The sequence below is a fragment of the Amphimedon queenslandica genome, unplaced genomic scaffold, assembly GCF_000090795.2.
Source record: "Amphimedon queenslandica unplaced genomic scaffold, v1.1 AMPQUscaffold_13287, whole genome shotgun sequence".
NCBI lineage: Eukaryota > Metazoa > Porifera > Demospongiae > Haplosclerida > Niphatidae > Amphimedon > Amphimedon queenslandica.
The window spans coordinates 76500-90144 of record NW_003546477.1 but is presented as its reverse complement, the minus strand read 5'-3'; the positions used below and the strand labels follow the sequence as shown (position 1 = coordinate 90144).

Here is a 13645-nt window from a genome sequence, read left to right as displayed (position 1 = left end):
ATGAGATCATGTGAGACGAGAGGAACTGGATTAAACTGTCGAGTAGTTTCTGTCGGGAATCCTTGAGCGACCAATCAGAACAGAGAGGGTGAGAGGGGTCGGTGAGAAGGAGAGAGAGGGATTCATATTCCTCTCGGCTAGACGAAACTGGCTCAAGTTTTTTCAAAATAGCCTCTCCCTTTTTATCTTTCTCTTCGAAATTTTCGACATTTGAAATAAATTCCATAAATTCTTGTTTACAAATTAGGTACAGTAAGTGAGTGTGGCCTGCACAATCTTCAAAAGGGCTCAGGAATTGAGTCACGTAATCCCAGTTGCCATTGGAGACCAGGTCTCGTAGGAAGGAGAGCTCTTGGGGTATGAGCATTTGAATATCTTTGAAACCAGTCACGTGACTTGCAACGAGGCCATCCAGTTTTGATTGATGAATAATGAGAGATTCGGGGTTTGAAATTGAAGTATTTTTAGTCTAAAGAAAGAGAATTATTATTGTTATTATCATTTTTAAAATAAAAATTGGTAACCCACCATTTGCACAATTTCCATAGCAACAAAGTGGGTGTGGCTCAGCAGCAACCTAGTTATAAAATGACGTCATTTTATAACTAGTTTCCCCGGGAGTTTTTAGCTTGTGGCGGGGAAAAAAGCTAGGCGTGGCTTAAGACTCAAAAATAAAATCACACAAAATGAGTAGAAGGTAAAGGAAAGATATGGTCCTGCTTATAATAATTATTATAACAGGAAAAGAAAACCAGTAAAGAGACTGATTATACAGTCAGACAGCTCTGAAGAAGGTAAATTAGCTTTTCACAATACTCACTACTTCAAGGACCTCTTTAATGGATGTGTCTCTCTTCACAGATGATGATGATGATGATTTTGTTCCAGTTACCAAGAAATTTATTAAATCCGAAAAGCTGTCAACAAATGAAAAGAGACTGAAGAGGTAAGGACTAAAGGGACCAGGAGTTGTGGATCATTCTTACGTTTATGGGACATGGGGTTGATATTGGTGGGTGTGGTTTTATGTACATGGGGAAACGATGTTGCATAGAAAGCTTGAACTGATTTCAATCAAAATTATATTTTTTGCAGAGACAGGTATCTAATTAAATAACTATTATAATTATTAATTGTAGTTAATAAGTTAATAAACTACTAATCTATGATTGGCATTATACTCACCATAGTTTTGATAGATTGAAATGCAATACCTGTGTTATAGGCATGTAGATCTACATTATAATATAATTATTTTGTATAAAGTTGCTTGTTTTTACTTTCACCAACAAGACACCATTCACTAGGTAGTACTATACTATACATTATTATCATGTCTCTCTCTTTCTCAAGATTAGTTCCATTTGATGATGAAAACACTGCAGCAACAGTACATGTAGTACAGCTACTGATAACTCGCTGAATGAGAAAGGTACAAAGTATTACATGTGACAGTGGTAAAGGATCATTATTGTTTATATTTGTATTTTAAAAGATAGTCCGATAAAGAAAGACACTGATTCTTCTTCTTTGATTACTGACAAGAAAGAACCAAATCCTCCATTACCTGAAAAGCAGCAAAAGCTATTAGTAACCATCCCACCAAACAAAGACTCCAAAACTAACCAAAACAAACCACTCCCTCAACCCAAGCCATACTGGAAACCACCAGGTCAGCACATCACCATAGCAACCATGCGTAACTATAGCAACTAGGTGCTGCTAATGGGAAGTCTAGTACATGTAGGTCCTCTTCATCTCTTGGCCCTTGTGTGAGGGTTGGGCTATCACGCAAAGCAAATATCAAACCACTTCATTCGTTAAAATAAAAACAGTTCTACACATTTATTGAAATGTGCAGCTGTTTTTATTTTAATTGAGACCTATGTACATGTATGTATGTTGAGATCTTATATTAGTATATTCTTGTTTATGCATTTTATAATAAGAGCGATTTGATAAATTTAATAATCTTTGTATTAAACTTAAATTTATTATTGTATAGCAGCAATAGTGCATGCACAGCAGTTTATAAACAGCAAATGTACTAACTAGCTTGCACTTGTACCAGCAAGTAGCACTAATAATATATTGAAGCAGTACAGCAGTTTATAATGTTATTGACGTGATTTCCTAGCAGTAGGTATCACTCCATCATTAGTATCAGTACTAACTGGTATTGTTACAGTATCTGTACCAACCCCTTGAGCTGATACCTGTACTACTATACCATCTAATGGCTCTCTTGGTATCTTGGGATCTCCAATAAGAGTCTTTTGCCCTCCATCACTGTCTATCTGTATGATTCTCTCTCTGTTTGGTGTTGTATGATCTTGAGTTACTTGTATGATAGCTCTAGCAAGGCCGTGATAAGCACTCCTCCATGGGGCCTGGTTTGGTTCATGGCATGTAGGGTCTCCATTACCTACTCCTATTATCCTCCCTGGTCCACTCACTATGCTAAATGATACATTAAGAGATGAACTGTGAGCTATTTTTCCATTGGCATCCATCAGTGCAGCACCCACCATCCCAGCATCTTGTCCATTTAGTAGCAGGGCTGATCCTGTTCCTGTTTCTTTACTAGGGACATCAATGAATGCTTTAATTGTCTTAGCTTCTCCTGTTGTCAGCACTGTATGAGTTGCTACTACAGTCTTCTTATCATCAATAGCTGTTGCTGTGAGATTACCTGCTGCAAAACTCACACTGTCCCATTCTGCCCATCCTTGCCAGACTAGTTCCTTAACTCCTTGCGATTTTCCATTGACAAAGAGCTCAGCTGAAGGCGCATTAGTGTAGACATGAATAGTGCGAGTTGTTGCAGCTTTATTCTCTTCCCAGTGCTCAACAATATGTACAAGGTAGCCATCTTGAGGATTGTCTTCAGAAGGCTCTGCTCCAGGATTAACCAGGCTGGGTGGATTAAGAGGTACATCAATGCCTCCTGTGCTGTGATTGTGCACTCCATTGTACAGCCACCAAGAGCGGTACCAATACGCAGAGGCTTTGGCAAATCCAGCCAAGTCGATTGAACCAAAAGCTGACGAAACATGAGGCCAACCACCGAATGATGGCTCGCCGTAATAATCAAATAAAGTCCACACCATGCAGCCAGCAACAAATGTTCTATTCAACTGATTTTCAGTTTCATCTTTGTTGCAGTTTGCATTAAAGTTTCCAAGTATGTACTTAGAGTTATCAGGGAAGTCTTCACCTCTTTGAGTCCTGCAAGAGCAGCACTCAGACCCAATGGTAGGCATCGAAGGAAACTGCTTGTGAAAGTCGTCAAAGACGCTACCAGACCGATGGGAGAATCCCTGTACATCAATATGTGATGTCAAACCATCTCCAATATGACTGTTCATGTTAGCAGTTACTGGTCGAGATGGATCTGCTTCTTTTGATACAGCTGTAAATGCTGCTGCTATATCTCCTTCAGCATCACCACGGTTGCAGCCTGCCTCGTTACAAAAAGACCAGGCCATTACGCTTGGATGATTCCTGTCCCTCCTAACCATGTTCCTTTGGTTTGCTACCCATATTGAGTTATTACCAAATTCCCTGTTCTCGTCCCATACTATAATCCCCACATTATCCATTATATCAAGCATGACTGGTATCGGAGGATTGTGTGACATTCGCCATGAGTTAGCACCCACTGCCCTCATGGACTGGGCCCTGAACAGGTTTATCCTGTCAGGAACGGCTACCCCGACTCCTGTGAAATCATTGTGATTGTTGAAACCTCTCCAAGTGAAATGGACCCCATTCAAAAAGAAGCCTTTGTCTGCATCCCATTTTGTTGTCCTTATTCCAAAAGTTACATTAATGGTATCAGTAGCAACCCCAGCCCATAGATCACACTTCATTGTATAAACGTAAGGCCTTGCTGGACTCCATATTTCAGCTTTTTGTAGTGCCATGGTACCTTCTAATATCATGAATTCTCCTGCATTGAAAGTATTAGGTGGAGAACCTGAAACATTGACCTGCTTCCCATCAGCATCAAAGATTGTAAGTTGAAAGTACCTCTTTTGTTCTTGGGTGTCCTCGTTAATGACCTCCATTTTGACGTCAAATGTCACAGAGTCAACATAACCACCTTTACTTATATCATTAGGATCATGTGCATGTATATCTCCATTGACTGCCATTGAAATGTAAGTTCCATCAGGTACAAGATGAATGATGTCAGCTGATACAAGATAAGTGTGACGGTATATTCCACCTCCTTCATACCACCAGCCCGAGTAGCCATTGTTTGGTGTACCATATACCACAAGGACATTCTCATTCTCCTTTCCATCACCGTAGAAAACGTTTGAAGCATTGTCAAGTTTAACATAGAAGCTAGTGTAGCCTGAGTCTTCATAATGGAGTTGCTGTCCATTCAAGTAGGTATTTGAAGCTCTGAATATTCCTTCAAAATACACCCAAATGTTTCTTCCTTTCCATTCTGCCGGAAGATTAAAATGCTTGCGATACCAAGTTGAGTTTTTAGGTAGATAGGCTTGCTTTTTTGGAGCATTGTCTTCACTATATTGACCAGAAATGATTGCATCATGAGGTAAATCAACAACCTCCCAATTGCTATCATCAAAATCCCGAGATGTCCTACCGTTAGTAGCAGGTGGAGGAGGTTTTGCCGGAGTCTCCCTTCCACCGCCAACCCATATACTACTAGTGTGATTGCAATCGGTACTCTCTCCTATCCAGCAGCCCTTAGTATCAGCATACTGCCATATTGCACACATTATGTTGCTGCAGCATTCTCCACGACATTCATCAGCACTTGCAGCTGTGCTTGCAGAACGAAGACCTCTACACTCGACTCCACTGAGGTTTTTGGGAAAGTCAGTCTCAGGGCAAGAGGTTGTACCAGTATTGTCACCTCCTAGCTGGAACCTCCATGCGAAATCAAAGTTGATCACTTCCCTGTTGGGATCTACTCCATTCTTTATAAGCTCAAGATTTGGAAGAGAAGATGAGAGAGAGGTTTGGGATAGTAAGCTTAGTAGCAGAAGAGTCACAATTTGCTTCATTTTGCTGAGTATGAAACTGCTTCACTAGCAAAGCATGATGTAGAAAAATCAAGCTAATTCATCAATCTACATTGCTATTCATAACAGAGTAACGAATATAATTATTTATAATTAACAGAAAGTATGTCCTGCTTGACTTTATTAGTAATACTAAATAATAATTATACTAAAATAATACAATATAAATACTAATTATAATTATAAATTGCTCAAATTCGTAATAAGGTTTTTATAAATATCTATGCCTCGTAAAAAGATTCTCTCATTTAGGAACTCGTCGTTATCATGGAGTAAGACAGGAGTGTGATTCATAGGGGAAAAACCTAAAACCGGAAGCCCCAGCTACGAAATGCAATAAATAAAAGAATTAATCATAACAAAAGAGCCATTTATTTACTTGTCTTAAGTAACGACTGTCTGTACCAGCTGGAAATATTTCTGTCTCAAGTTTCATTCCTCTATAACAAAAAATTTAAATATTAACTTTTCTCTTTCCACTCTGTTCTCCCTCATTAAATAAATTAGTCTCCTAATTCATTTTTTCCTCTCTCTTTCTCTCTCTACCCCCGGTACTAACAGAGTATCACAAGTATTCTTAAATTTCTTCCACCAAGGGTTCTTCGATTCATCTATACTGGTTGGATGGGCGTGGTCATCTTTATGAAGCCACTCAATTTCAAAGTCATCTCCGGCTGCATCTTTCAACCAGGCGTGTATCATATCCTTGAATTCCTTCATATCTTGAAGTGGTGTTACTCTTAAATCTATAACTAAATTAATTGACAATTTAAAAAATGAAAAAAATCAAACTACATCTAATGTCAATAATAATGTTTTTGTGAGTGGGCGTATAAGTTAATTAAATGTGTGGGTGTATATTGTACCAGTTGAGACTTCACTAGGTATAACGTTAGGCTGCACTCCTCCACTTAACACTGTGATGTTGATTGTATTGACATGACCAAGTTTCAATGAACTGTCTTCTTTTAATCTAAATTAAACTTGCTTAAAAACTTGGCCAAAGTCCCTGTACTATAGTACATGGTCATCGATCAAATTTTGGCAAAAATGAAAAGTAGAAAGCTCTCCATTTTTATAATTTTTTCTGATGCATATACATGTACTTGTGCTACGTAGAAATTTTGAGCTAATTCCAATCAAAATTAGATTTTTTATGAATTCTTAAAGTTATTCTGAAAATTGGACCATGTAGTAAAGCCTGTACAGGGCCTCAGGCCAAATTTTGGCAAAGATAGCAAGAGAAAATTTTCCATTTTAATATAATTTTTCTGATACGTTTACATTGAAACTTTCTATGCATACATTACATGTACATGTACATGTATTACCTCTTTTCCTCGTTCTTCCTAAAGTCCATAAACTTATTCATAACTTTAATAAGTTTCTCAGCAGCTGTCTCTTCGACAAAACGAGAGGCGTGGCCAGGACACCCAAAACAAGTAACTTTTAACCCTTCAGCACAAAATAAATAAACTCTCACTAAAATTACAATAGCTTACATAGTATTGTTCTCTCGGCATAAAAAACTGTAAAAGCCTCAGTTGGGTTAGCAAGACCTATATAAAAGTGGAAGTGTCTGTAAAAAATTTTATGGGTGAGCTTGAAAATTTTATACCCTCGTCAAGTGCAAATCCGACGTTAAGCATTTTAAAGGTTTCCATCTTTAAAAACGGCTGCATTCCTTTTAATCCACCAATTTCTTCATCTGCAAGATTATTAAAAATATTAATGATTAAGCAGTAATACTACACAAGTATTGAATATGGTGTGACTCACAGATTATAATTATAATTAATATAGTTAGTATCACTTTAATGTAGCTATTTTTTATAGTGAATATACCTGGTACATAGGTTAAGTGAATGGTCCTTAGTGGCTGGAATCCTGAGGCTTTCAGTAGCCTAATGGCCTCCAGATACTGTATACCAACACACTTCATGTCCTGATGAGAGAGACAGCATAATGAAAGAGAGAGGGGAAGGAGGGAGAGAGAGGAAGGAGAGAGAAAGAGGGAGGGGGAGGGGAGAGAGAGTGTGTTACAACCTGTGCTCCTCTAGCCATTATGTCTCCATTTTCTCTCTTTACTGCTTCAAAAGGATCGCAGGACCATTTCTCCTAAAAAGTATTTAAATAATAGCTAAAAATCAGAAGCCAAAAATATCAACATGAAAACTGTGGCAATAATAAACCTTTTAAATTAATTTTATTATAGTACATGTATCTTCACTTACAGGGAAGACGGGTACAACATCCATATGAGAGTTGAGCATCAGAGAAGGTAGAGCAGTGTCTGTTCCTTCCCAACTCATGATGACCACGTTTCTTTCTGGAGCAACCTGTCAGTCATTGAATGATTGATAGAAAGGAATTTCCGTGGAGATTTATACATTTTGGTACAAAAAACATCACTAATAGATCGTCAATTCATTCAAAACACTGAATCAAATCACATCCTTTATTAAAATTACTCTCTGCCATGAAGACTAACTTGAATGCATTGATAAGACAAGCCGATCTCATATGCTTGGCCTTTTAAAAATTTAATTGCTGGAGCTGTAGGGATGCATACAAGAAGAACAAATTAATAATAATAATAATAACATATTATTAGCATCATAATTATCATCATTATTACTATAGAATAATACATATACATATAAAGTATTCTTTAAATACTGATGGCAGAAAGAGGCTCCAAACGACCAAACGTTATAAACAATAACATACAGTGAAACAGAGCATGTTTTTATACCATAATCAGGATTTGGCTGCACGGTCTTGATTCTTAAATATTCTCTAAACCTGCTAACAGCTGGATCCTCCTCTACCTCCAGACTAGGACCATTAGTCACTCTACCATCATCACTACCATTCATCTTTGTTTAATTGGTGGGTGTGGTCAAACATATTTTAATGTTTTTTAAAGGAGGGAAGTTAAAGTTTCGAGGTGATATTTTGTAAAGGGGAGAGTAGCCATGTCTTTGTTTAAGATGAGGGACTGGTGGTCTACTGTGTCTGGATACGAGGAGTTTCATACTAACGGCTCACTGACAATAGCACCAGTAGCCACAGAAACTGAGAACAAAAGTACATGTACCTGTACATTATTAATTATTTTTATGATATTTATATGTTTTAGATGTCATCATAGTTGGTAGTTTTAGTTCTATACTAAGAGTATACGGACCCACTCAAGGCTCCTTCTCTCCCGATCACTTGCTTCTTGAAACCCAGTTAACCCAACCCATTATTAGCCTGGGGATAGCCAAAGTTAAGAGGTATGAGCATGTACACATGTAGTTTATGTATTATCATAAAATGGTCGTAACTTGAAAAATTGAAGTCGGAATCAGCTCAAACTTGCTATGTAGCATAAGTACATCAATATGTATCAGAAAATGTAATAAAAGTTGGAGGTGGTTTCGGAGCCATTTTTTGGAAAAAACCATGGGCTATAGCCTTGGGTATTTTTCAGATTTTGGCTCATTTTTTTAAATGGCCGTAACTCGAAAAGTCGAAGTCGGAATCACCTCAAACTTTCTACACAGCATAAATACACCAATATGTATCAGAAAATGTAATAAAAATTAGGGGTGATTTCAGAGCCATTTTTTGAAAAAAACCATGGGCTATAGCCTTGGGCATTTTTCAGATTTTGGCTCAATTTTTAAAATGGCCGTAACTTGAAAAATTGAAGTCGGAATGAGCTCAAACTTTCTACAAAGCATAAATACATGTACATCAATATGTATCAGAAAATGTAATAAAAATTAGGTGTGATTTCGGAGCCATTTTTTGAAGGCTATAGCCTTGGGTATTTTTCCTAATTAAATTAATTTGTTTTATGACATTATTCTTCCTGTTTCTAGCACTCTCCCATCTCTCCTGGTCGTCCTTCATCCAAGATTACTAGTATTCTACTCTTTGTCTCTTAACTCCGGTCAAGTTGGTCTAACAGCTTTTAGTCAGCACTCACTTAGCCACACCTCCCACAGTATGGTCATTGGAGGGTTCGGTAAAATTACTGAGCAGCTGGTTTGTGTCCAATCGCTTGACGGTCAGCTATCAGTTTATGATCACAACAGTGAAATACTTCGTTATAATTTGCCGAATTTCTTGTTGCCCGGACCCTTTGTTTATGTTTTTCGTACCGATACTTTTCTTGTGTCCAGTAGTGGGCGGAGCCTTGATGCATATAGATACCAGACACTCTCAAGTGGGTCAAAGGCAAGGAAGAGTAAAGTGAGTAAAGGGTTAAAAATAATTTAATAATTTGTGTTACGTGTACATGTACATATTTACATTTATTAAGCATTAGTGATGATAGGTAATGATCAAATTGATACATGAAGATGTATATGTACTTACATTTACAATACATGTATGTAATTAATACTAGAAGAATGTGAAACATTAAAGGGGCTCAGCTCCCTTGAGCAGCACTATTATTGTGCTGTATGACCTTTCTTGCTGCTAGGGAAGTCTTTGGATAGCAGTTTAGTTTTATCTTCCTGACCGTTTGCTGCTAATAAGCAATTGAACCTAGACTTACTGATAGCCGCCATTTTATTTCATTGTGACCACACCCACTTTCAATAAAGATTAGGCTATTTAACTTGAATAATAGTTAGATGATCCTATCATCCCTGTACATAATTTTAGTGATAATTTTAAATAATAAAATTATTTACTACAAATTTTAGTGTGATTGGTCTTTGCTACTAAACGAACCAGTTGTTGATATGAAAGTCATTTCATCTGACGGAGGTCCCTGGTATATTATGGTACTCGGAGAGAGGAACTTGTATTGCTTGGAAGATCTCGGTATCGTTTTGTTTTCAAAGAAATTGGAATCTTATGCCACCTGCATTCTTCCTTATAAATACAGTAAGGAGAGAGAGAGAATGAGGCTTATAATTATTGTATTATTGGGCAAAAATTTGGCTGGAAGCTTTGCAAATTTTTAATAATTTTTAACAAAATTTTGTGGTTGAAGTTTGCATTAATATGACCATTGAAGTCAGAGCAATCTTTAAAATATTATTAAATTGCAAAATTCTAAATTGTGTACATATACATATAGGCTGTAGCTTTTCTAAAAATAATATTATCTTTATCTTTTTTTTTTCTATTATTTATAAATAATCCATTCTCTATTTCTTGTCTTCCTTCCCTCATACAGACAGTTCACCAGTGCCTACTATTAATTACATCATGGCCGGTCACTCCCAGCAGCTGCAAGTGTTCAGTAATCAAGTGATGGTTTGGTCAGCTCAACTCTCTCATCCTCCAGTATCACTCGCTGTCGGGAAATTTGAGTGAGTTTGTATGACATACATGTACATGTACTGTATACCATACAAGATGATTAAAGGTGGGTTCTCAATATGACACATTGCTTTTCATGCGCTAACGTCACGACCGGAAGTGCTGTATAAACCAATGGGAGAATACGTCAATGCGTCAGAATGGAAATGTTTTCTAATCTGACGCATTGACGCATGTTCCCATTGGTTTATACAGCACTTCCGTTTGTGACGGACGCACATGTGTCATATTGAGAATCCACCTTTATTGGCGAGACTACTGCGAGAGTAATAGTTGATGAATTTGCCTGTGGAAAGTTATTGGCAAATTTTATATTGTCGATTTTGTGCAGCCATGTGCCATTAAGCATGCTCAGATTGAAAAAAATGGTGGATTTTATATTGGCAATTTCTTCATAAAACCACCAATCGCCAATACCGTAGGTCGGGATATATTAACGGCTGCTTATTTTCACGATTTTTTCCCGCACTCAGCAATTACCATGGTTACCAGATGCAATTTTAATTGAAAAATCCGCGATATTAATAGCAAAGGACTCTGTTGCAGTGTTCTTGGGTTGTTGTTCTTCTTGCTGTTACTAATCCATGGTCTCTTTGGAGCTGTTTCAACCAGAGCTACTCTCCTCACTCTGCCTCGCCGTATCTTGGCCCATTCTTGGGACTCACCACCCATTTATTGACTTGGGCGTGGTTAATTATCACCTGCAAGTGGAGCGACAAGGATTTGCAGCTAAGAGCTCAAAGGTAGTGGTCCATACAAGAAGATAGCGGATGGAGAACTGGATGGCTCCCACTAAAGCTGCTAAAGAATAGATAATTAGCTGCTGAACACTGCAATTGTATAAACACAAGGTCTTATTGTCATAGCAACAATCAATTGATTTCCATGGTATTTAATTGAACCTTTTTATTAGTTTTTATTATCGCGAAAATAAGCAGCCGCGAATATATCCCGACCTATGGTATTTACAAATTTAGTATTTAAATAGGAAAAGCATATGCCAAAATAAACCCCACCATTTTGAACCATATGTACATGCTCAATGGTATAATAAATTAATAATAGTTTCCTGTTACCCACCCACACATACCTACATCATTAATAAAAGTCAATAGTTAATAATTATTAATAATCACTACAAGGTATGACAGACTGTAATATTGAAATGACATAATAATATATCAGCACAATGTAAACACACTTATGTGTGTGGGGGACAGTATTTAATTGTTTCGACGAGTTTTCATCTCTGTGAACTTGAGACTAATGTGTGCCATGTTCCAATGCCACCAATTAGTTGATTGAGGATCATTAGTTGCAGTATTAAAGTAACGACCATTAAGATTTGAAAGTTGGCAATTACTATACCACCAGGCACCAGTGTAGAGCTGAGCACAGTTATCTCCTGACACATCATTATCATTATCTCTTGTACTGAATCTCAGTCCATTATGAAAGGCCAGACTATCCCCAGCAGTACCAGAGTATCCTCCTACTGTTAGTATATATTCAGTACTACCATCACTAACATTAAATGTAGAGTAGTTAGCATATCTTGTGCTCTCCGCAAAGTCTTCCAGGTCCACTCTTAGTGTGTTTGATCCTTCTTTTGTAAGACGATGAATCTTGCTCAATCCTAACCAAAACTCACCAGTAAGGTTACCAAATCCATTCTCATAGTCAGTCCAGTTCCTATAGAAATCAACAGATCCATCTTGTCTCCTCTGAAATACAGTCCATCCACCACCATCAGTCTCCATATCACAGTATACCTGTGATCCAATAGTGTATAATTATAAATTACTTTTAACTAACTTCAAATGGAGTCCCTCCATCAGGATTAACAGTATAAACACCACTAGTATTGCTACCATCCTCAAACAAACTCTTACAGTCACTGATATCTACAATAAGTATATCATGAACAATTCCAGTTATATACAGTACCTGATAAACAAGACTTTGGTCGTACTTTAGGACATAGAATATATCTTGTTTTACCAATTCCTCTAATGATAACAGTCTGTCCTAAGTTGCTGCTGTTACAGCATACTCTTAGATACAGTGATGGTTCATGTTTATATCCAGTACAATCAGCCATACAATAAGATCCTTCTCCTTCATCAATGGTAACTATTAAACACAGCAGCAACAACATAAAGATGAACATCTTTGACATTTCTCTAGACTGTACGTGAGCTTGACAAGGACTGGAATTTAAAGCTACCTGTATACTGTTACTGTTTACATTTGAAATTTTTATTAAATTTCCTGCCACATTTTATTTCTTATTACACAATAATTGCTCACATTAGGCCTTGTAACTGATTCTTTATAGTAGTTCTAAACTAAGCAGTACAGTGGAACCTCGCTTAACGACCACCTCTAAGTAACGGCCGTCCATCATATAGCGGCCAAATGTCCGGGTCCGGATACAAACTACACTTACTTGCCTGTTAAGGCAACCCCTGAAGAACGACCACCTCTCTATTGCGTATAACGAGCACTCAAAATGTCCCCAACACAGCATAAAGCATTGAGAAAAACTTCTCTTTAACGGCCATGTGGCCACACCCATCACCTAGACCGGATGTTTTCATCATGAAACGTCATCTATAGCCCCACCCATATAAATAAAATGGCTGAAAACTTGAGCATGCCCTTTCTTCTTGCTGTAATTCGCTTATTTTTCCTGCTACCTCTTACATACTACCTGCAGGATCTTTGTACTTGTTATTGACCTGAGGAATGAATCAAGATACTTAAGAAGGCAACACAGTTAAATATCTCTTAAGTTAGACACTTTAAACTGAAACCCCTCAATAAAGACCACCCCTGTATAACAGCCAAAGGACCAGTTCCCAATGGTGACCGTTATACAGAGGTTCCACTGTAGTTTTAAGCTTAGGCAAAGCCCTATACTGATGAAGTGAGTCAGTATGTACAGACAGTATAGAATTGTCTAACTATTTTTAAAGTTTAACAACCTCATCTTTACAGTGGCGGATCTATGGGGGGGCCAGGGGGGGCAATGCCCCCCAAAAATTTTTTGGAGTAATGTAAACTTTGGTTTACCTATGTAAACTGTGAAGCAGCTGCAGTACTGGACTATGTAAACAATCTTTAAACCACAATAGAGCTCATTTTAACAGGCTTAGTCTTTATAATTTTTACTTCCCTAAAAGTTTTGCACAAGCTTAGTTGACCACACCCCCTAATTACCCCCTCCCATCTCATAATTGCCCCCCCAA

At 37.6% G+C, this 13645-nt stretch overlaps 4 protein-coding genes and 1 long non-coding RNA gene across 6 annotated transcripts in view; 2 read left to right on the top strand and 3 right to left on the bottom strand.

Annotated features, from left to right (window-relative positions):
- Nucleotides 1-603: 603 nt before the first annotated feature.
- On the top strand, nucleotides 604-1386 carry LOC109583706 (uncharacterized). Its single transcript, XR_002185675.1, has 4 exons — nucleotides 604-697; nucleotides 742-794; nucleotides 862-946; nucleotides 1354-1386. It is a non-coding gene; the product is annotated as an uncharacterized LOC109583706 (long non-coding RNA).
- A 731-nt stretch (nucleotides 1387-2117) lies between these two features.
- Nucleotides 2118-5045, bottom strand: LOC105313528 (beta-galactosidase BoGH2A-like). Its single transcript, XM_011407029.1, has one exon. It carries the CDS (start codon nucleotides 5043-5045, stop codon nucleotides 2118-2120), a length of 2928 nt encoding a protein of 975 aa, XP_011405331.1.
- Nucleotides 5046-5152: 107 nt separating this feature from the next.
- LOC100634447 (aminoacylase-1A-like) lies at nucleotides 5153-7958 on the bottom strand. Its single transcript, XM_019999136.1, has 12 exons — nucleotides 7819-7958; nucleotides 7555-7619; nucleotides 7298-7402; nucleotides 7110-7181; nucleotides 6909-7008; nucleotides 6682-6771; nucleotides 6566-6622; nucleotides 6395-6518; nucleotides 5930-6036; nucleotides 5623-5815; nucleotides 5443-5503; nucleotides 5153-5387 (listed from the first exon to the last, which is right to left on the bottom strand). The coding sequence occupies exons 1-12, from the start codon at nucleotides 7940-7942 to the stop codon at nucleotides 5244-5246; spliced, it is 1242 nt and encodes a 413-aa protein (XP_019854695.1). The 5' UTR covers nucleotides 7943-7958; the 3' UTR covers nucleotides 5153-5243.
- A 19-nt stretch (nucleotides 7959-7977) lies between these two features.
- The window catches only part of LOC100634324 (protein PTHB1-like), a 13551-nt gene continuing 7883 nt past the window's right edge, over nucleotides 7978-13645 (top strand). Inside the window, exons 1-5 of the mRNA XM_019999133.1 lie at nucleotides 7978-8153; nucleotides 8206-8344; nucleotides 8936-9308; nucleotides 9770-9953; nucleotides 10249-10384. Coding sequence (XP_019854692.1) covers nucleotides 8042-8153; nucleotides 8206-8344; nucleotides 8936-9308; nucleotides 9770-9953; nucleotides 10249-10384 — 944 coding nt within the window. The 5' untranslated portion in view covers nucleotides 7978-8041. The remainder of the gene's footprint in view (nucleotides 8154-8205; nucleotides 8345-8935; nucleotides 9309-9769; nucleotides 9954-10248; nucleotides 10385-13645) is intronic.
- Nucleotides 11582-13645, bottom strand: part of LOC109583703 (fibrinogen-like protein A) — a 2868-nt gene continuing 804 nt past the window's right edge. Inside the window, exons 1-3 of one of the 2 annotated variants that reach the window (XM_019999138.1) lie at nucleotides 12342-13304; nucleotides 12210-12298; nucleotides 11582-12166 (exon numbers count right to left, since the gene is read on the bottom strand). In XM_019999138.1, the coding sequence (XP_019854697.1) occupies nucleotides 11618-12166; nucleotides 12210-12298; nucleotides 12342-12573 (870 nt within the window). In that variant the 5' untranslated portion in view covers nucleotides 12574-13304 and the 3' untranslated portion in view covers nucleotides 11582-11617. Of the gene's footprint in view, nucleotides 12167-12209; nucleotides 12299-12341; nucleotides 13305-13645 lie in introns of those variants that run through there. The other variant, XM_019999139.1, reaches the window with a different exon arrangement.